Source organism: Cyprinus carpio, chromosome B5 (assembly GCF_018340385.1).
Source record: "Cyprinus carpio isolate SPL01 chromosome B5, ASM1834038v1, whole genome shotgun sequence".
NCBI lineage: Eukaryota > Metazoa > Chordata > Actinopteri > Cypriniformes > Cyprinidae > Cyprinus > Cyprinus carpio.
Window position 1 is genome coordinate 12,752,295 of NC_056601.1, and position 23,478 is coordinate 12,775,772.

Genomic DNA, 23,478 nt, shown 5'->3' on the forward strand with positions numbered 1-23,478 from the left:
ATTGAATCGAGACATTGGTGTTGTAGCTCTGTATTTTTGGGATTTTTACATACATTTAAAAATACGGTATTGATGGCAGATGTTCCTCTCTCTCAGAACTCTTTTATTGTGTATGTGTGTGTTCTTAGCACGGTGAGCAGTGGCAGAGGGGCAGCTGTACCACCTGTGTGTGCGATCGCGGTCATTCTCGCTGTCAGACAGAGAAGTGCCCTCCTCTCCACTGTGATAAGGTCAGCAGAAATCCATTACACCCCAACACTTCATGTCAAAGACAGATTCTTGACCCCCACACTTTCTGAGAAGATCACAAAAGAGATGCTGTAGGCTAACTGACTGTTGTCATTTACAATTGAATACAATCTCACTTTGATTCTTGCAGTTTATGCTTTTTTGGCTTAAAAGTGACAGTTAGGATTTTTCATCATCCAGGATTGTTTGCACCATATATTTCGCATTTTGTCTGTTGCTCCGGGGTGTTTTTCATCTCAGTCTTTTGCTTTCATGCAAAATTCATGATCTTATGTAACTGTGCTTTAGAACAATACTCAGCAGGAACAGACATTTCGTTATTATATCTTACCTTAATAAGCGTGACTTCTTAAAGAGCGTGAAATTACCTCATTAAATGAAAATGAGAGTTTTATGGCTTATAGCATTTATTTTATTAACTGGGGTCCATCTATATGCTAAAAGTTGGTCGAAATTCACTTTTAGCATTTATGCAGTTCTTTAGTTTTTTTCTTCTAGGCTATTGTATATTTTCCTAAAAAAAAAAATACAGGGACAAGCTCTTCAGAAAGTCCCATTCAAAATCCTAATCCTTAAATTTATAAGGAAGAATTTTGGGTTATATACAAATTAAGCTCTATTAAATGAAAGTTGTTGTTAACAACAGATTTTTTTTTCTTTTCGTTTTTACAAACTGAGGGACAAGTTAAAATGATTGGTTACATTATGTTACCAAATGATTTGATGTGTATTATAACAAGTGTGACATTTTATAATGTCTGCTAACATGTGTTCTCCTCAGGGTCAGATGAAGGTCAAGCGAGGCGGGCAGTGCTGTGAAGATTGTGTCTCATCAAAAGGCAGCTGCCTCTATGAGGGCATTGTCAGTTACCATGGTGATATGTGGAACAGCACGGGTTGTGAGTTCTGCATGTGTGAACGGGGTCAGGTGCTGTGCCAACGGGTCGAGTGCACCAGATCAGAGTGCCCACGGGTATGTGTCCAAGTTTTAAAGGGAACACATTTCTATGCAGAGCCATCAGCAGGGACACTTACTCTGCTCATTCAAAGACACAATTAACAAGCTTAGCTTGAGGGGATGCCCTATATGTAAGATGTTGATTATTATTAGGGCCAAATATACCAGATTAGTTTGAGACCTGGGGAACATTATCTCTGTGGTCATTTGTCCTGGTTATAAATTATAACTTTATTCAATCAATATATTCTCTGCTTCTCCATTAATCATAAGGAGCTTTGAAAGGTTGAGCAATGTGGAGATTTATCACTTATTAATTATACTTTTGGCCCCAATCCAGAATTGCCACTGTAAAGGTTATTCTTTAGAGAGGAAACTTTGACTTAAAAGTTTTTAAGTCCTGTGAATTTCACTACTGTCAAGGTATAGTTTGTAATGGAAGTTTAAAAGAGTATTACACAAGTTTGAACAGAAACCTCTCAGATTTTAAATGTGACACATTCTGGTGCAAAAAAACTGTTATGCATGCTGTAAAAAGTGGTGACATGCAATCATTTAGAGATATTTCTACTAATCCCATTTTTGGGATAGTTCTGACATCATTCATTCATCCTCACGTCAGTCCGTATATATATATAGATTTTTTTTTTTATTTTCAGTGCAGTGGTTTTAAGGTCCTGCATTAATTAAAATAAGAGCTGATGTTCATTGAACTCATAGTAATAGAGCGTCTCATTAAACAACAAAGAAATCCAACAGATGCCTATATATCTTTTTAAAAACATCGATCAAACCCTCTCTCCCATCTGTAGTTCCGTATTTCACTGACATCTTCTGATTCACCTGTAAGACCACCATGGCTTTCGCGATCTTGCTGTGTTACAACTAAAGATTCTCTCATGAATGTAAATTACTATTGATAGCGGCCCCCTATAAAGAACCTCAGAGGTAGAATTGGAAATGTGATGTAATTAGAGATTTGTGGCTCTCTGTCAGACAGCTAATCATTCCCCTGCGGGTGTTTTCATGCTGAAATTAAATGAACTAAAATTTCACACCTTGTGCCAGGGAGAAAAACTGGTCCATTTGCCTGGGAAATGCTGCCCAGAGTGTAAGACAACAACCAGTTCCTGTACATATTCACAGCCAGACCAGAAGGTACGAAGCTTCTTTAAATATGGGTTTAGTAAAACATACAGTGGTTTTGTCATGTTTTATATCAATGTTTACATGTGAAATACACATGCTACCATACAAATGTTTGGGGTCGGTAAGCTATTTTGAAAGAAGTGTCGAAAAAACTGTAAAAACAGTAATATTGTGAAATATTTTTACAATTTGAAATAACTGTTTTCTATTTTAATATATTTTACAATGTAATTTATTTATGCAATGTCAAAGCTGAATTTTTAACATCATTACTCTAGTCTTTATTGTCACATGATCATACAGGAATCATTCTAATATGCTAATCATTACTTATTATTAATGTTGAAAACAGATGTGCTGCTTAATATTTTATGGAAACTATTATATATATATATATTTTTTGCAGGATTCTTTAATGAAGAGAAAGTTCGAAAGAATTTATTTGAAATAGTTTTTTTTTTTTGTAACACTATAAATGCATTACTGTCACGTTTTATCAGTTGAGTGTCATTGCTGAATAAATGTATTGATTTCTCTCTCTCTCAAAAATAAATAAATAAATACTGACCCCAAATGCTAATACGCAAGAAGCTTTTTATAGCAACGAAGAGAAAAAGTCAAGCAAATCAATACCACCAACAATCAGACTGTCTTTGTCTATTTAGGGGCAGAAAGTCAGCATCAAGAGTTTTAGACGCCTCACTGTAAGTAAACATAAGCATGTGGTTTGCAAATTAAAAAAATACTATTATAACAGATTTTTTTTGTCTAAGCAAAAATTTTGTTTATTCTTCTTTGTGTCTCAGAATCTAGAGAGTGTCAGAGAGGGGCTGTGTCGTGAGTGTCAGTGTCAAGAGGGTCATGTGACCTGTTACCAGCATTCCTGTCCCACTTGTCCATTGGGCACCCTAACTATACCTCACCCTGAACAGTGCTGTCCCGATTGCAATCCAGGTGAGATCTGCATCTATGTTGTTGTTCATTTCCCAAACAGCAATGATGTATGAAGCTACAGTAGTTAATTACCATGCTCTCTTGTGAATATGCTCCAATATAATCAGTGAAATTGGGGTTATACTTTGATTTATTTACTTCAAAAGAACATAATTCTATTCCCAGCTTAAAAGCATTTCTTCATGGGATTAAAAAAACATTTCTGAAAAATATTTCTTTATCAGCCCTCCAAGGAACAATTTCTCAACCATAAGACAAAACATAGTTGATCTGGGTGGTAGAGAGATGAGAGCTATAGTATTAGATTATATTCTGGTTAGATAACGTGGTTATTTAGCTGTGCGGCACCCATGAGATTCGGACCTGATCTATATACTAAATTTCCCTGGTGACTTCAAAACATGCTACAGGAAGGAACATACTTCTCCCTCTCTCTCTCTCTCTGTCTCTTTCTCTTAGGAAAGACTATAGAGAGAAAGAAAACAGAATGTGTTTGTGTTTACATTTTGCTTTTATATAGATATGTACTGTATGTTTATCTGAAGAGACAGGGCAAATTGTTTGGACGTTTATATGTGCGTGGGTTGACCGTTTGGCATCTCTGTGTTTATGCTTATAAGATTATGCTAATGTATCCTCTAAACACAGCAGTCAAATAGTATTTTTTCTCTTAAACTTTGGACAGGAAACGGCTGCCCTGTTCACAAAAAAAAACCCCAAAACAAAACATACCTTTCCCTTCTATATTTATCATAAGCACTATTAAGCACATATGGAAAGTAGAAGCTTGCATGGTGATAACGCTTGTTAGCTGGTTAATGTCCAGATTTTATAAATAAGGCAAAGGCAGTGTATATGCATTCACAGCCACATAACCGTTTGTTACTTGACTGCCTGTTGTGAGAAACAGAAGGAGCCCAGCATCAGTGTTTTATCTGATAGATTGTCTGAGACATAATGACTTGCAGTGTTACTGTGATTCAGAAGGATTTACTAGCTGGTGACTGTATAAAAATACATTTGCAAATCGATGGAAAGTCTCGAAGGTCATTCTGGTAAAAAATGCTTACTTCAACTGGAAAATAGAGAGTAGGATAGCTTTTCACCCAGACTTATTGATTCATACACCAAGGTATTTAATTAAAAGTGATTTATGAGGCAATGTCAGAAACTTATAAAGACTTAGAGCTTTCATTTTCTGCCTCTGGATATGGGTCTGGCCTTGTGCTTGCAGTCCGGTCCAAAAATTGAGAAGGACCATCAAATAATTACCAAACGCACCTTTAATGTTCTGCATTGCCCTATTTCCATGTCTCTTGCTCTGGCCTCATGCACAGAGCCAGAAACCTGCAACCCAAAGTCCTTAGCAAGGGATTTACCAGCTCATTAGAGACTGTGTAATTAATTCTTGTGCCAAGTAATGGTGTCAAACAGAATTATAGTTAGAGGCTCAGGTTTCTTTTGGACCATGTGGAGAAGTTATGAATGGCTTATTAGTACACTGAAGACTGGGTGGGAGATTTGGTGGTTCTTTTGCAAGACTATAGAAGAAATTACCATGACATCAACTGGCAACTGCACTTTAAGCATTATATGATGTAATAATATTTGTTAATATTAAAAGAAAATGTGTGGTTTAGGGTGAATAAAAGCAGGTACACTACCGTTCAAATAATTTGGAGTCTTTAAGACATTTATAATGTTACAAAAGATTTCAAATTCAAATACATGCTGTTCTTTGGAACTTTTCATCAAACACTCCTAAAACAATGGATCACTTTCCAAAAATATTAGGAAGCACAAGAAATGCTTTTAATGTTAATATTAGAAAAAAAAGGTTCTTAAACAGCAAATCAACAACATTATAGTGATTTCTGAAGGATCCTGTGACACTGAACCCTGGATTAATGGCTGCTGAAAATTCAGCATTGAAATCACACGAATAAAGTACATTTTTAAATATTTTAAAGGTATTTTTAAATTTGCACAATATCACTATTTCTACTGTATTTTTTGATCAAATGAATGCAGCCTTGGTAAATATAAAATACCTCTTTCAAAAAATGTAGAAATCTAACAGACCCGAGACGTTTTGAACGTTTATATGGTTTAGTGAAGAACTATGTGTAGAATAATTTCCACACTATCCACAAGCCATACTTTAAATGTAAGTATTTTAATTAGTTAGAAGTGTGACAGGTTTTGAGTACTCATAATTGACAATGTGAATATTAATAATAATCTTATATTGGCTATGATTAAGAACAGCTTTTCTCAATTAAAAAAAAAAAACTTAAAGCATTCACAATAAATTGTACTTTAATTGTTGTTCTTTAATAGACAAATTCAATGATTTAATGATATTTAGCTTTGTGCAATGCCCTAGGAAAATGCAGATGTACTGTCACAGCTGCAGGCCAACCGGTTCTGTTTTATTAGAGCAGAGGTGATAATGATAATCAAAGTCTGTGAGCATTTCTAATTTAAATGGGTGTTTGTAAAGTAGCTTTATCTGTCGTCTGAGGAGTTTGACTGTGTCTTGTGTGTGTGTGTCTGTAGCAGTGCAGTGTCACAGGGACTGTTTGACATGCTCTGGCACACCAGATCATTGTGACAGCTGTCAGGACCCTTCCGCCCTGCTGATGAATGGACGCTGTCTGCAGTCATGTCCTGAAGGATTTTTCTCTCAGGGAAAAGTTTGTACAGGTATAAACATACTTTTTTTATTGTGTTTTAGTTTTACAGCCCACGCTGGTTTTGTTGCACGAATTGCTGTTTGCCTCTTCATCTCACCTCTTCATCTCACTTCCTTTTTTACTTTATCGTCCTCCTCCTCTTTTTATTTTCCTACCAACACTCACACACGTCTGGCCTAAACATATTTTTACCCTATGGTATTTTAAATCCTCAAAACGCCCTCTGCTTTGGGTGACTTCCATGAAAAGCTAATCCTATAGCTTTGTTGGTTTGTGTGTGTGTGTCTTGTGTGTACTGTATGTGGATGTGGATGTGCATGTACATGTACATGAGTCATGTTTGTCACAGACATTTCAACAAGTCAAAACACAGACCGGATCCTACACTGGAATTTCCCCCCACTTTGGAGGGCTATAGCATCATTTGACAAAATCTTTGAAAGCTGCTGTACTAATTCTCTCACACAGAATCTCTATGAATGTATCAGTGCTTTGTACCCAGCTTTCGCATAGTTTTTTTGATATTGCAGCCACGAAGTGTATCGCCCAATCCTCATAACCTCATAACCCTTCTCTTTCTCTTTCTGCCAGCCTGTCAGCCATCATGTGCCACCTGTGAGAATGACTTTGAATGCACAGCATGTGGTGGGTCCTTTCTCCACAGTGGCAGGCAATGTGTGAGCACCTGTGAGAGAGGTCTGTTCCAGGACCACACACGCTGTCTCAGTAAGTCAACTGCAGTTTACATTTCATTCACTTTTATTGTCTTGACTTTCTGTGATACTGTTTACCTCGGCTGTACTTTTATTACTTTCGTACCAGCTTTAAAGCAAGCAAATATTCAGGTGCATCTCAATAAATTAGAATGTCGTGGAAAAGTTCATTTATTTCAGTAATTCAACTCAAATTGTAAAAATCGTTGTAGTAGTTTAAGTAGTTTAAGTCTTTGGTTCTTTTAATTTTTATGATTTTGGCCCACATTTAACAAAAAAACACCAATTCACTATCTCAACAAATTAGAATACTTCATAAGACCAATAAAAAAAAAAAACATTTTTTGTGAATTGTTGGCCTTCTGGAAAGTATGTTAATTTACTGTACATGTACTAAATACTTGGTAGGGGCTCCTTTTGCTTTAATTACTGCCTCAATTCGGCGTGGCATAGAGGGGATCAGTTTGTGGCACTGCTGAGGTGGTATGGAAGCCCAGATTTCTTTGACAGTGGCCTTCAGCTCATCTGCATTTTTTGGTCTCTTGTTTCTCATTTTCCTCTTGACAGTACCCCATAGATTCTCTATGGGGTTCAGGTCTGGTGAGTTTGCTGGCCAGTCAAGCACACCAACGCCATGGTCTTTTAACTAACTTTTGGTGCTTTTGGAAGTGTGGGCAGGTGCCAAAGCCTGCTGGAAAATGAAATCAGCATCTTCAAAAAGCTGGTCAGCAGAATGAAGCATGAAGTGCTCCAAAATCTCTTGGTAAACGGGTGCAGTGACTTTGGTTTTTAAAAAACACAATGGACCAACACCAGCAGATGACATTGCACCCCAAATCATCACAGACTGTGGAAACACTGGACTTCAAGCAACTTGGGCTATGAGCTTCTTCACCCTTCCTCTAGACTCTAGGACCTTGGTTTCCAAATGAAATACAAAACTTGCTCTCATCTGAAAAGAGGACTTTGGACCACTGGGCAACAGTCCAGTTCTTCTTCTCCTTAGCCCAGGTAAGATGCCTCTGACGTTGTCTGTGGTTCAAGAGTGGCTTAACAAGAGGAATACGACAACTGTAGCAAAATTCCTTGACACGTCTGTGTGTGGTGGCTCTTGATGCCTTGACCCCAGCCTCAGTCCATTCCTTGAAAGTGGTGACATTAAGTGAAAGTTGTGACATTTGCCAAGCATGGTAACCCATACTCGGAACTGGTGCTCTGCATTTAACCCATCCAAGTGCACACACACAGCAGTGAGAAGTGAACACACTGTGAACACACACTCGGAGCAGTGGGCAGCTATATATCCAGTTGCCCGGGGAGCAACTGGGGGTTCAGTCAAGGGCACTTCAGCCATGGGTATTGAGGGTGGAAGAGAGAGCTGTTCATTCACTCCCCCCCACCTACAACTCCTGCCAGCACCGAGACTCGAACCTGCAACCTTCTGGTTACAAGTCCAACTCTCTAACCATTAGGCCACAGCTGCCCCTTGTGGAGTTCACTCAAATTCTTGAATCGATTTTGCTTGACAACATAAGGCAGCAGTTCTCTCAGTTGGTTGTGCATCTTTTTCTTCCACACTTTTTCCTTCCACTCAACTTTCTGTTAACATGCTTGGATACAGCACTCTGTTAACATGCATGGATACAGCACTCTGTGAACAGCCAGCTTCTTTGGCAATGAATGTTTGTGGCTTACCCTCCTTGTGAAGGGTGTCAATGATTGTCTTCTGGACAACTGTCAGATCAGCATTTTTGTTAAATGTGAGCCAAAATCATAACAATTAAAAGAACCAAAGACTTAAACTACTTCAGTCTGTGTGCATTGAATTTATTAAATACCCGAGTTTCAAAATTTGAGCTGAATTACTGACATAAATGAACTTTTCCATGACATTCTAATTTATTGAGATGCACCTGTGTATTGCATCTCAGCAGGTAGTTCTTGAGGAAAGATGGCAGTAACAACACAGTATTGATGCATTTATAATAAATATATACAATACTATTATTTGTTTTAATTTATATAATGTATGTAAATATATATATATATATATATATATATAGCCTTTTGAAAGTTACTGTGATTCGATACATTTTGTATGCAGCAAGAATGCATACAATTGATCAAAATCAAAGTAAAGGCATTTATAATGTAATTCTATTTCAAATAATTTATGTGAACAATTGTTCAAGTTCACTTTATTCAACATTTTTCAACTTTAATCATCTAAGAATTCTGCAAAGTCATGGTTTCCACACTTCCTTAAGCTGCACAACTGTTTTCAACTCTGATAAAAATAGGAAATGTTTCTTAAGCAGCAAATCAGCATAATAGAATGATTTTCTGACACTGAATTCTGAAGCAATGGCTGCTGAAAATTCAGCTATGCCATCAAAAGAATAAACTACATTGTAAACAGGTTGAAATAGAAAAGAAAATCTTATATTGTAATAATATTTTACAACATTAGTGTAGATTAATTAAATGGAAAATCGTCTTAGTAAAACATAAAATTTTCAGTAATAACAAACGATAGTCTTAATATATTGATTTTGTATTTATTTATTAATATGGACAAGATGCAAATATCACCTGCGATTTATTTATCTATCTAAAACAAGAGTTACTCCTCATTCTGAGAGAATTTCTTTGTTAAATATGAATTTATTGTTCATTGCTATATAATGAAGCTGTATTTACTTCCTTGATAAGCAAAAGGGCCCAATTTATATATTTAGATGTGGAATTCCTTTTGTACAACATTTTGCGTTGTGTTAGCTCTAAAAGGTCAATTTCTTCTTTGTTATTAAAGCCAGATGGAGCATTACTGCATCTGCAGTGCATTCACTCCTTGCATAAGAATCAACCTCAAGACGTGGGTACCTGATCTTGTCAGGCTACCTGACTATAGCAATCCAATCTGGAGGGAATCATGCATTAGTGACCTGTTAACTGGTCTGTGACTGGGACCACTAGACTGTACAGCAATTACCCAGTCCCCACTCTCATTCAATTTCACACTTTAATAAGCCTCTTCCACAGATTGGACCACATTGTTCTACAAGCGACAAGATGGAGAAGAAATATCCAGCTTAGGTTGAGCCCATTATAGTGGGTTTTAACGAGAATCTTACTGAGCAATTGAATGTGAAAGATTTTTATTGTGGCCAGGCGATAACGATTCATTCTCTGTTTCACTCTCTGAGTGCAAGTGTTCAAGAAGTTAATTAGCTAAACTAAAAAATGAAGAAATCTTAGAGGAATCTTTTGTTCTCTTCTCTGTCTCTCTTTGTCTGTGCCTTTCTCCCTTTCTCTTTTACATTTTAAATGATGTTATAATAGAGTTACATATTTTTTAAATTTCATGTAACATGAGGTTTGCTATTATGAAACAAACCGCTAACAGACCTTACCGAACACTTCTTACACGCCACAACTTAAAGAGTTGTGCTGACAGACATGGCCAAGTGTTCTGTCATTAATTTTTCTAGCATGCCAAGCTTTTCCAAATCCACTGAACATGGTTACCTACATCTCTAGTTCACACTTTGTTGTTGGCTGTCAAAATATTTGGCCCCATTCCAGCTTCTCAGGGTTCTGGGCCAGTTTGGTGCCAGTGTGTCTGAGTCTGTGGAGAGGTGCCATGTAGAACCGTAAATGTTTCACACGGGGCACTGTGCCCAGATTTGTAGTTTAATCCTGAGCACTAGATTCCCACAAAGAATAAGAGAAGGTGTCTTGTGACCTTATTGCTGCACAACATAATTAGAGTCTGTTTTGACAGATTCTGTGTTATTTGTAACTATTTAAAATCATTGATTATTCATAAGGTAAAAAAAAAACAGTATTTGTACATAAATCTGAAAAACATTATGACACAAGGCAAAATTAATTACATGTAAAATAAAACATTAGATATGAAGTTAGTGGGTCTTACTAAGGAAAGTATCAGTATTAGTTTTCTAAGTGCTACATTTTAATGTGAAACTCACTCATCCCTCACCATTTTTGTTGTGGACATGAACGACACCAACTGTGTGAAAAAATGAGAGGTATGATGTTACTATTCATAGTAAAAGCTGAATTTTTAGCATACCCCAGTCTTCAGTGTCACACGTTCCTTCTGAATTCATTCTAATGTGGTGATTTGGAGCTAAAAAAAAAATTTTGTGGAAACTTTTTTCAGCTTTTCGGCATTACAGCTTTCAACAGCATTTATCTAAAATGTGTAAATTGTTGGAGGTACATCTAGAGACCAGATTATCAGAGTGAATTGGTGGACTACGCAACAGCATAGCACCTTAAACCATTCAGAACACCTTATTTACCACATAGTCTTAAGTACAACAACTTAATACAGTGGCGCCAAGTTTTGCATTGCAAAACTCACATTTTGTTCATAAACATTCAAAATCTGGAATAACAGACATCTTCTATTAATTGTTATATTCAGCCTCATAAACAGAAAGGACCAGAAGGTGATTTTGAAGGAGTGCTCAACTGTTAATTTGTTCCACATCTCTCGCTTTCTTTCTCTCACTCTGTCTGAAAGAGAGATGGTAAATTGATGAGATTGTAAGGCTTGTGTGATATATTTATATGGAGCAGTTCAGTAAAAATACTAAAGGGAGATTGAGTTAGTGCCCTGGCCCCTGACTATTCAAATTTAGGTCACCTATTTTACAAAGCAGATATCTTGAACTTAACCCTTATGGGAAAAACTAAGAGAAAACCCTCCTTCCATATTTACCCAAAGCCCAATCAAGCTTTTCCAAATATTGGAAAAACAGCCGTTAGCCGTTGACAAAAAATAAAAAAAATAAAAATTAATCGGCCTAAAGATAAATTTATTAGCAAGGATTGTATTTGATGTTTACAGTAGATATCAGTAGGCCTTTGTATATATTCTTACCATCTTACCAAGGGTTGATTATAAAAGAAGGTTATTCTTAGTGGAGATGCATTTGTGTTATTAGTGTCATTATGTGTTTTAATGCACATATTCAGCATCTTATGTATGTGATTCTGTATGTGTCCTTCAAATTGTGAGCCTTTCTTTATATAAAAATGTGTTATTCTGCCTTTTTTGTACATTTACAAGCTCCCTCAGAAAGATCATCTTTTGTTCTTTTCTGACTGGCTTGTTTTCTCTCGCAGTCAAAGTAAATTCACTTTAATTCATCACAGTAAAGCCACATCACAACACCAGAACATGAAGTAACCTTGTAATTCTGCCTTATGCTGTTTGTTTAGTTTGATTTTGAACATGTTCTTGATTTCTTCCTCTTTAGGTTGCCATGACTCCTGTTCATCTTGTCGGGGGGCGGGGCCTCAGGATTGTTTGACATGCTCAGACCCCTCACACTTACTGAAGGATGGATTCTGTGTTTTGGATTGTGGTCCAGGGTTTTATGCTAATCAAGGCAGCTGTTATGGTATGATTGGCAGAATTCACATCTAATTACGCTGTGTGTTTTTTTTTAATTAAAACACTTTATTTAAACAGATTTGCTGTACACTGCACTACGTTTCGCCAAGTCTTGCCCAGATTTCATCCAGATTTGCAGACTGAAGGAGTCATCTCTAGTTGCCAAACTTCAGACCCAGTCTGCAGATTTTTAGCAGCCGGAGTTGATAGATTTTACATTGCCTAGTGTATGATGGGCACAGTCGCAGGATATCAAGCACTGAACACATCTTGTTTTTATTTGTCACACATCTCCTATAAACGCATATGTTTCTGCATGTGTTTGTTGTGTTCAAGACATAGTCAATGTCTTATTGTGTTTGACCCACAGTCATTTAGTATTTTCTGGGGCGGCAAGTTAGCAAGATTATGATCCCTATCTCTGTTCATAGCTGTGCAGTGTATTCTAGCCATACAGTGCACCCAGTAATTTGAATTTGTTGTTTATTATTATTTGAATATAAATAGGAAATATTTAGATTTTGTATTGGATGGATGTAGCATTTACTAGTCAGATTGGCATGGCATTTTTATGGCCTTATTCATTGTCTTATTACTGTTGATGATAATATCTTGCCAAGAAGACACAAAAGCCTGCTTCAGAAATGTTTCCTCGAATACATTTAAGCTTAACCTTGACGACCCTGCAGCAAATGCAGAATGATACTCTAAATGTGTATTTTACAGTGAAAGAACTTAAGTTCCACAGATCCTGCTTGTCTGTTTAACATATGAAAGAATTGTGTTGATGGGAGTTTTTTGGGTTTCTGGCTTTGGGTAAAAATAGCTACTGGTTTGAGCACTTTAACTTTTCTTGCATGCAGGCTTTTCTGCATTTTTTTTTTATCTTTTTTGAATGCGATCATTTTGATTGTGATATCATATTTTTGTCATCAGGTTGAACTACTTCTTTAATCCAAATGTTAGTTGTCTTTTTTTATATATCTATTTTATAACACGTTTTTATATCCTGTTGTAGCTTGTGACACTTCCTGTGCAACCTGTCATCCTGACAACCCCAGCTGCATGAGCTGCCCCCCTGAACATGCACTGCATCAGGGGAAATGTGTACTACAATGTCCACCACAGTATTACAAGAATGACCACGGCCGTTGCCAAGGTGAAAAGTTTTCTTGTACACTTTTAATATTTTGTTCAACACGTCCATGTAGGTTTACTGGCGAACACAACACAAACTCATAAATCTCTTTTCTAGCGAATTGAAAAACCATTAATTCTGAAACCCATTTTCTTTGCCAGAGATGATTCTTTGGAAAGTTTCCCTGTCATTTGGAGTCAGTCCCTTGAAATGTCTTACCTAGATTTTCTCAGCAAAACCACATGGGTTAGAAAATTGTCATGTCTGGATGTTAGTTTGATGCATGATTTTGAGTTTAAAATGATATATTAATACAATCAAGCCTAATCCTGTGGCGTACAGTCCATTTGCTTTTAATTTTTTGGCAAGCACTTTTCTACCTAACTGGCTCATAAGAAAGTCCATACATTATGTTAGCTATTGCTGATTGCAGTTCAGAGGACATTCGGAAGTAGCAAAACCACCATAATACCAGAGCTTGAGATGTGTTAAAGTACTCCAGCAAGACAAGTTACATTTTTGCTAACTGACTTTGATAAAATTGGCCCTGAAAGGTTATAATTTACAAGAGGTCCTGGTCGGTTATGTTTGCTCTCATCTCATGGGATTTCTACAACTATGCCTATGTTGTTCTTCCAGCCTGCCACAGTTCATGTGCGTCCTGCTCAGGGCCAGCTGTGTCTCACTGCACCTCCTGCTCAAAGTCTCTCATCTTGAACCAAGGCCAGTGTGTGGAGTCCTGCGGAGAGGGGCTGTTCTCCAGAGGGGGACACTGTCACAGTACGGCTGCATTTCTAAAACTCTGATATTCCTCCCACTGTTACATAATTATGTGGTGAAAACTGGGTCATGATAAAAGAGAATAGATCAAAGATGAGCTGTCCTAAAGAGTTCTTATGTAATACTTAGCAAAGATTTGGTTCGACCACTCACTAAATGATGCAATGCATCATTAAAAATGGATTTTAAATTTGGTCAGAATTTTAAAGAGATCTAAAACAAAATGGAGGGACAAGTTGCATGTAGTTAAAGATAGAACTATAGATCGATAGATAGATATATGTTGCATTGTAAGGTGATGTGTAAAGTGAGGATTTTTGTTCAGTGTGGGTTTTCTGTTACCTGTGGCCATTTAAGTGTAGTTGTCCCCTGCCCCAGTATGTCAATCAGTACTGCATTGCGGGTGAGTGTGTGTGTGTCCTGAATACAGATAACCTACTCTGACTCTGTGTAGAGATTCAGCCTATTTGTTCACAGAAGTGTGTTTGTGTTATAGACTGGATGTATATAGATATATATCTACACTGTAGTGAGGCTGTAGGGATTATGAAAAATATACGCTACTCTTTGAAGAAATTGATACTTTTATTCATAAAGAATGCATTACATTGATTTTTTTATCAAACATACAAACCTTTTCTCAAAGAACAAATAGCAGCAACAACAAAAAATCTTACTGATGCCAAACTTTTGAATAGTAGTCTACTAAAATGTCAATGAAAAAAAATAATAATAATAATAATGTAAAAAGGTTTGTGTGAGGGTTAAGTTTATGGCTATGGGGGACTGAAATATCTTTGGCTCTGTTAAAAAACAATAGTCAATGTGAAATTTCCCACCATGATCGAAAATCAAAGGTGTGGATGCGTGCATGAAATCTGAATGTCATAAACTGTGTGGATGTACCTCGTGGTCCCCTTGCAAAAGCAGCTTTGAAGTCTAAGCTATCTAACTATATTTATGAGGTATAAAATGAAATGGCTAAAGTTTAGGTTTAGTCTAAAACAAGGTCAGTTAAAGTCAAAGAGACATTCCCTTTTTGATACAGTGCAGTGCGCAGCTTTCATGTGTGTATGAACTACTTTTTCAACTCTTTTCAACATGTTTCCTTCTCTTTTCAGGGTGTCATTCATTGTGTAGGGTCTGTGTGGGTCCGGACTCCTCAGACTGCATGCAATGTGTCAAACAGGAAGAGGTCCTGCTGCCTAAAAATGGACATGTCTCTCACGGGACCTGTATGTCTACCTGCAGGCCACAGCATTACCTTGACGCAGATCGGACCTGCAGAGGTGAGCAAACAAGAAGACACATTCTCATATTTTTCTCTGAAGATGAAGACATATACACTAATTCTCAGTAGCTCCCTGATTATGAAGTGATGGCAAGATAAACGCTGGAAAAAAGAATGTGCATGTCGTCGTGTTGAGTGACGCACTGCAGGTTGTTTGCACTAGTTATTCCCAATGTCTTAATCCTCGATGACTGAAGATCTGCAGTTACCTCCAGATACATCAAGGCTGTTGTACAGGATTTTAAACACCCTGTGGAGAACGCTGTTTGTTTAAAAATTAAATCCTGACCAAATCCTGCCAAAAAGAAAATTAAAATAAAAAAAGCTGATCTTTCGGAAAAAAGTGTGGGTGTGAGCCATCATACACAAACCCAGAAATGTATTACATTAAAACAGTATGACAACATCTGCTTGTGGTATATTCCTCAAGGACTGCAGGCTTGTGTAGTACCACCAACACCTCACCCCCACAGCACTGAATAAAATTTACAGTTGCTTTTACAGTCACTTTGAATGTTTTCTGAATTTTACACAGAGAATCAGTTCTGTATTTATGATGTTCCAACATGCTGAGAGCTTCACAGGGGTGTCAGATATGGTGTATAAAACTTTTATTTGTCAGAACATGATCAATTTCATTCTGCATTTATTCCTAAAATAGCTCACAATGAAATGTTGTATTAAATAAAATTAATTGGTAACAGTTTACAATGGGGTTCTGTTGGTTAATATCATCATGATGCATATCATGTAAGCATTTAAATGTTTAGGTTCATATTTCTTCATAAACATACTGTTAATTTTAAAATAATTTTTGTTCAAAAATATATTAATATATGAACGAATTACTATTAACCTACATTAGGAAATGCTTTAAAATTATTGTTCATTGATAGTATACCATATAGAATGCATTAACCAATTAAATCCTATTGTAAAGTGCTACCAAATCAATAATAATAATAAAACAAATATTGTTTTAATTGACTTAGAAGCACATCACTGAAGGTGGTGAGAAAGTGGCCAGTGGGCTGTTCATTCAATGGGTCCACTGTCATGAAGCTCGCTGCTATAATAATGACAAGTGCCTCTTTCTTCAATGAAGACCTTTGTGTTGAGCCAGCATGCTCAGGCAAAATGTTGAGCTTCCTCAGGGCTACTTGTATGGTGTGTGTGTGTGTGTGTGTGTGTGTGTGTGTGTGTGTGTTTGTGTGTGTGTGTGTGTGTGTGTGTGTGTGTGTGTGTGTGTGTGTGTGTGTGTGTGTGTGTGTGTGTGTGTGTGTGTGTGTGCTGATGGATCAGATATCATGCAGAGGAAATTCCAATCTGTAAATCCCTCTGAAGTCAGTCTCTCTGCTGGCCACTATATGTTTGTGTGTTAGTCTCACTCAATAGGGTGACAAGAACTATAAATTATTAGACTGGAATGTGACTATTGTGTGATCTGAGAGCACAAGCCAATTTAAATAATTTTAAATTATTATTATTTATATTTTGTGGGCAACCATTAATACCTTTACTAATAACAATCATCATTGCATTCTAAAATGCTTTAGAAAGGGCCTAGTTGGTTAAAGGTCAGAGTTGGAGACTTGTTGTTTTAAGGTTGCTGCAATGATAACTAGGAAGATTGAAGTAAATATGTAATGGTTTTTTTTACACGTGTGGTTAACTGATGACATTTAATTGTGGTTCTGAGTGTCCAAAAGAATCCATATAGCTTTTAGGCCTGTTTTACAAACAGTACAGTAGCCTGTTAAGTTTAAAAATCGATGAAAAGTACATTAAAGAATTCATCCCATCACTGTGAACCTTCAAACGTCATGTACCATTCCCAATATCCTGGCTTCATTTCAAAACACACCCCATGGCTTGAAATGCCATTTAAAAGAAAAATGATCAATATGTGAGGCCTTTAGGCATATTTATTGTGTGTCTCTGAATTGCATTAAAAGAAAGCTTAGCCCTGTCTCCCATTCACTCAATAGAATACAGATTGCCTGGTTTAGTATTTAGCACACCCACTATTTTTCTTTGGGGAATGAACTGAATTACGGGGTAGATAAGCCCTTTTGTTCTGATTGACAATGAAACCTGGCTAAACAGATAAATAATAAAAAAAAAAAGCAGATTATTTGGGTCGCAGTGGAGGATGGCTGTTGACACCTGTGTTCTAAGGGCTTTACTCCAAATCGAGGAGATTGTCAAGAGCCTCTGCATCTTTGTATTTTCCAGTGATTATGTATGTTTGTGTGTGTGTGTGTGTGTGTTGTCTGAATGTGTCTACCAAATGTCTCTCACATTTAATCTGGTAGAGTAGTGGAGACGAGTCCAGACTTCACACCCATGATAGGCTTTCTTTTTGGAGCCCACTGCTTTCATTCAGCTGTGTGCACATGGATCAGCTTTCTGACTGACAGCCTTTTTAAAGCAAATGCACTTTGTCTAGATATACGACCTAAAGGCAGATTGGGCTCCATTTCTACAAAACTGTTGTCCTGAGCCCTGAGATGAGGTCCGCTCTCTGATCTTCCTAGTACATGTAGAGTGCTCAGCTTTGAAAGCTTTGTTTTTACATTTATTTAAACTTTTATTAAGAAGTCTCTTCAACAAGGCTGCATTTATTTGATTACAAAACAGCAAAGCGTTATGAAGTATTACAATTTAAAAGATCTATTTTAATATAATTTTAAATGTTAATTTATTCCTGCAATGACACAGCTGAATTTTCAGCAGCCATTACTCCGGTCTTCGATTTTTTTCAGGATCCTTTGATTCTGAAAGTTTAAAAGAAAATCATTAATTCAAAAAATAAATCTTTTATATTAAATTAAAAGTCTTTACTGACACCTGCGATGAATTTAATGCATCCTTGCTGTATAAAAGTATTTATCTATTATATTATATTATATTATATTATATTATATTATATTATATTATATTATATGGTGTGTGGAGATTCTAAGAAATCCACATGGTGATAGAGATTCTGAGAAGAAGTCCACGTATTTAAATTAAACCCAAGTGTTGTTGAGAGATTCTGAGAAGTCACGTACTCAGAATGTGTTCTATTCATAATGATAAGTTTTATTTCAAAAGTTAAAAATTAATATTTCATGGTAAGGATCTGTCTCATATATCTATATATTAATAGGTTTCATTTTTATATTCAAAAATGTTTTTGGTAAACTTTATGGTATATTTCATATGTAATTTAGTCAGCTGAGTCTGTTTTGCATATGAAGTTGAACTGCATGTATTGTTCTTTTGTATCAATATTTCTTAGAATTATCAGTATGATACTTTGAATCTAAAAGAGGAAGAAGTCCAAAATCGAGACATTGACTAGACTATTTTTAAAGGTCAGGTGTTATTAGTGATAGCCAGATGATGACTTATGTCTGGAACAACAGTATATAAGAGACTCTGCAAAATAGAAGGGGTTTGACTTTCTGAGACTCTGGTCTCTCTATCTTTTCAGCTCACTTCCTCTTCTTTGGCTTCACTCGACAACTCTTAGACTCAGACTTAGAACTCTTACAGGTTTTTATTCAAATTCAGATACCTTGAAATTCAGATACTTTGATACTCTGATACTTTAATATTTTAATATTTTAATACTAATATTTTGGTACTTTTGATTCGAACAGAATAATTGTTTATGTTTTATTTACAATTTTATTAATGTTTTGATTAATACTGGTTGGGTTCAGTCCATCATAAATGGATTGTTATTAAAAATGTACTAACATTGGATTTACATTTTCTATATTTGAAGGTTGTTATTATTATCCAGAACTTTATTTCCAAGTTATGATTTGTGGTTTCTGTTCTCTATATTCTTTTTAATAAATTTACATATTATTACACCTTGACCGTCTGAATTGGATTAAATTTTGCATCATTATATTATATTATATTATATTATATTATATTATATTATATTATATTATATTATATTATATTATATTATATTATATTATATTATATTATATTATATTATATTATATTATATTATTGGGCTATCTGATACACAGTTTGAGTTTATTTACAAGACTTTGACTAATATCACTTTCTTTCTCTTTTTCTCTCTCAGAATGTCACATCTCATGTTCAGGCTGCACTGGTGGAAGTTTACAGAATTGTACTTCCTGTTTACGGCCCAGTGTTCTTCATCAAGGACAGTGTCTCGATAAATGTCCCTATGGTTTCCATGTTCAGGACCGTACTTGCCAAGGTGTTTTTGAGTGTTATTCTGTTCTGTTTCGAAGGCTGTGTCCCTGTGGATTAGTACAATTCAGTAGATTATTTTATGAAGGTAATGTAGTTCTTTTGTCCCCCTGTCAGCCTGTCATCCATCATGTAAGGAGTGTACGGGCCCGTCTCAGGCTGACTGTTCTGCTTGTCCAGCCCACGCCAGTCTCCATAACGGCTACTGCCGAACCAGCTGCCCTGAGGGCCAGTACCTGAATGCTGTGGGCTTCTGCATTGGTGAGTGAAAATCAATCTTCCATCACCTAAACATTCTTAAAAGGCTTCCAGGCGACACCTTTGATCTCAAGTCATTGCACCAGCTTGGGTTTAAGGTGTCAAATGGGCATTTTGCCTTCGGGGAGGATTTGGTGTTCAACGGCTGTGTCAGCTATTGTTGTCAATGCCAAGAGCACGTAAATGGGGAAATATGTTAATTCTTTTGTCGAATGTGCTTGGAGCCTGTTTTATTTCTGAAACTAGCTAATTCTGTTATCCAGTTTTTTGGGTCTTAATAAAATGTGGCTTAAGTACCAGTCTGTGTCTCATAAAGAGAGGAGGTTTTGTGCAGTAAACACGAGGAAACAAATAGGAAGCAGTAAGTGGAGAAAGTCTACACTTATAAAAATCTCTGCTGCCTCATTTGTTTAATGTAATGCATACTTGCTTAATAAAAGTAACACATTTTTTAAAAAAGGAAACATTTTTACACAAGGTCCAGTTCTTGCTATTAACAAACCATTAACGATGACTTTTGCCTCGATAAACTCCTAATATTCTGCTTATTAATAAAATTAGTAGTTTAAATTTATTAAATTAGCAAAGTAGTTGTTAAGTTTAGGTATTGGGTAGGATTAGAATTGTAGAACATGATTATGCAGAATATGTGCTTTATAAGTACTAATTAACAGCCAATATGTTAATAATAGGAATGCTAATAATCAACTAGTTCATATTGAGAATTGGTCCCTATACGAAAGTGTTATCCATTTTTCCTCATGATACCTATTTATGCATATGTTATCACTCTTTTTAGAAAATATGGGCCATTTAAAATCATTCTGCGTGCTGTCTAATGTGAAACTTTTCTAAAACTGGTGTAAACCTGTATTGTGATGTTTTGTTATAAGGTGCCCTGTGATGATTTATGTGATAGTTAAAGGCTCCTAAATGGAAGCTTGAGGACTGATATAGAAATGGTTCAGGTCGGATGAGTTTATGTTGTGTAAATATGTCCTTGCTGTTGTAAAGTGCTAGCGGAATCGTTCAGAAAGACTTTGACATTGAAATCTCAAAATATATGCAGTTTATCTGAAAAACATGAAATATCCATTAAATAATTTCCATTAACATGTTGAAATATACAGTATGTTTACTATGTTAGAACATTTAAAACAACCTTATTCTCTTTTTCACATTTTGTCAGAGCTCGTATTTTTATTATGTGCTGAAGGTTACAGCAGCACTTTTTACTATTTGAGTAACTGCTTTTCCTCAGAAACAATTCACAGACCTCCTTTTTTGTTTAGATCTTGTTATATGAGTAAATAAAGCATGAACTATATGTATAATTCAAAGAATCTGTACTGATGCCTCATGCTTACATATTATCACTCAGCCTGAGAAATGAGCCAATGAAGATTTTCATTGGTTGATATGCATCTCTTTATTATCAACGCCCTCAGCGTGTCCATGGCAATGAAGCCAGTCTGCTCTCACAGCTGATAAGGAGTGAGAGAGGATATACAGATAACACAGTGTTTACTTTTACACCTTTGGAACATTTTGAAGATAAGAATCTGATAAGATCTTTTTTCCTCCATTTCCTCACTTCAGTTCAGAATGTTCTTATGGATATGCATAATAATGTACGCTCACCGTCTGTTTGTTTCAGAGTGTGAGGAGGGATGCCAGCGGTGTGTGGCAGACCTGCAGTCTGGCTTTGGCACTGTGTGTTTGTGGTGTAAGGTTCCCAGGATGCTGCTGCTAGGAGATCACTGTGTATCACAGTGCCCACCCAAATACTACCGGTGGCATGGAGCTTGCAAAAGTAAGTTAAAAAGGAAATAAAAAGTGAAGTCAGAGCGTCACTTATATATAGGAAATCATTTTGTGTCCTAATTATAATGTGCAACAAATGTGAATTGCAGATAATGCAATAGCAAATTTGTGATGCTGCAAACTGCAAGATTAATGCATGGAATCAGATTTAATTATTTTCAAGCAAAAATTAAGAATTCACTTGTTCACATGACATCTAAAACATCTTTATGAATAAATAATGGGAGCAATGGAGCTACGCTCTCCTGTGTTTACAAAACTCCCCTTGCTCGCATTTCTCAGATTGCTTATTTATATGTAGTCATAAATTAATCTGCAAAGTAGGCCTTCTGAGCAAACAGTAAATTGTACGGTTGCAATCAGATTTGGATTAACTGATTATAGAGGGAAGTACGTTGAAGTGCAACCCTAATCTGCATCGTATGATGATAATTCATCACATCTTTCAACATCATCTAACTGTCTTCCTCTGAGAAAAACGTGTGCTGCTTTATTTCCAGCATTGAGTTTCATTATGTAGATTGAGCATCATCAGTCACACACACAGCGTCTAATCTCAGTGCCTGCATCCTCTTTATACACTGCTTTGTCATTCTACATGATCTCTCAATGTAATATAGCCGGAGCCTCTGTTTTCATAACCCTGATGCAATTACCTGTGATGCTTTGAGAGTGGCTCCTTTGCTGACGGTGTAGATGAGGCGGTGCATTTGTTTTTATTAGGGAGTGTGATGTAGTGCTTGGCTTTAATGCAGAATCTTTTAAGATGCTGATGTGATCTATAAACTGTTATGAGCTTCTTTAATTGCTTGGTGATATCAAGGGAGTGTGTGCGCAAAAGTGTTTATACGCGAATGTGCCTATATAACACTATATATATATAACTCTATGTGCGTTAAAGGCAAAAGACCATCAATGCAATTTACTTGCACTTAGCATTGTCAAATGTCTTTGGCCTGTTTGAAGGTGATATGTCAAGTTGACAGCAGACTAAATGTTATATGTGAATGGAAATTTCTGAGTACACGTTGCATGTCAACAGTATTCCTTTTAAGTCTTCTGTCTTTATAATACTGTCATGAAACGTAAATGTCCTTGGCAACAGCACTGATTAAAATGTCAAAATGAATAGAAGTTGCTCTATTTATCAAGCTTCTATGGTTTTAATAACCTTTATCTGCTAAAACTGAGTTCTGTCTAAATCAATCATGTTCATCTTTTATACATATTAAATACAACAGCCATTCACAGTGTATATATATTACACCTTAACATAATATAGTATTATATTAAGAAGTAAATGAAGCCTTACTTACTTATCATATTTCCAAAGTTGAGAAACATTTGACATAATTATCTTATTCTCATTATCATAATTCTTACTGTCCTAATTATCTGGTCATCATACTTACTGTCCTGTGCCTGTGTTCTCCAGAATGTCACACTTCTTGTGAGGAGTGCAGTGGGGATGGTCCTCACTCCTGTACTTCCTGTTTGGCCCCTGAGGTTCTGGCCCCATCAGGTCTCTGCAGCCCTCGCTGTCCAACTGGATATTACGCTGATGAAAACAGGGTGTGCCAAAGTAAGTACACTTTTACTTAAAGGTGTCATGAACTGAGAAATCAAAATTCCCTTGATCTTTTGACATATAAGAGGTCGCTGTACTGTAAAAACATCCTGTAATTTTCAGAACTCAAAACTTTCTTATTAGTCTAAAAACAGCTTATATGGAAGCCAGTCTCCCACACGACAAGTTGTGAAATGTGTCACTCTCTATGATGTAACGGTGTTGTTAAACACCACCTCCGCA

The 23,478-nt window shown here is 36.3% G+C and overlaps 1 protein-coding gene across 1 annotated transcript in view; it reads left to right on the plus strand.

The window, feature by feature from the left end:
• The window catches only part of LOC109080799 (extracellular matrix organizing protein FRAS1-like), a 108,607-nt gene that overhangs the window by 43,564 nt on the left and 41,565 nt on the right, over positions 1 to 23,478 (plus strand). Inside the window, exons 8-22 of the mRNA XM_042724434.1 lie at positions 129 to 230; positions 1,031 to 1,222; positions 2,276 to 2,365; positions 3,022 to 3,060; positions 3,163 to 3,310; positions 5,870 to 6,016; positions 6,598 to 6,732; positions 12,011 to 12,154; positions 13,166 to 13,306; positions 13,925 to 14,065; positions 15,187 to 15,354; positions 19,453 to 19,593; positions 19,704 to 19,847; positions 21,502 to 21,657; positions 23,104 to 23,250. Of these exons, the coding sequence (XP_042580368.1) occupies positions 129 to 230; positions 1,031 to 1,222; positions 2,276 to 2,365; positions 3,022 to 3,060; positions 3,163 to 3,310; positions 5,870 to 6,016; positions 6,598 to 6,732; positions 12,011 to 12,154; positions 13,166 to 13,306; positions 13,925 to 14,065; positions 15,187 to 15,354; positions 19,453 to 19,593; positions 19,704 to 19,847; positions 21,502 to 21,657; positions 23,104 to 23,250 (2,035 nt within the window). The remainder of the gene's footprint in view (positions 1 to 128; positions 231 to 1,030; positions 1,223 to 2,275; positions 2,366 to 3,021; positions 3,061 to 3,162; positions 3,311 to 5,869; positions 6,017 to 6,597; positions 6,733 to 12,010; positions 12,155 to 13,165; positions 13,307 to 13,924; positions 14,066 to 15,186; positions 15,355 to 19,452; positions 19,594 to 19,703; positions 19,848 to 21,501; positions 21,658 to 23,103; positions 23,251 to 23,478) is intronic.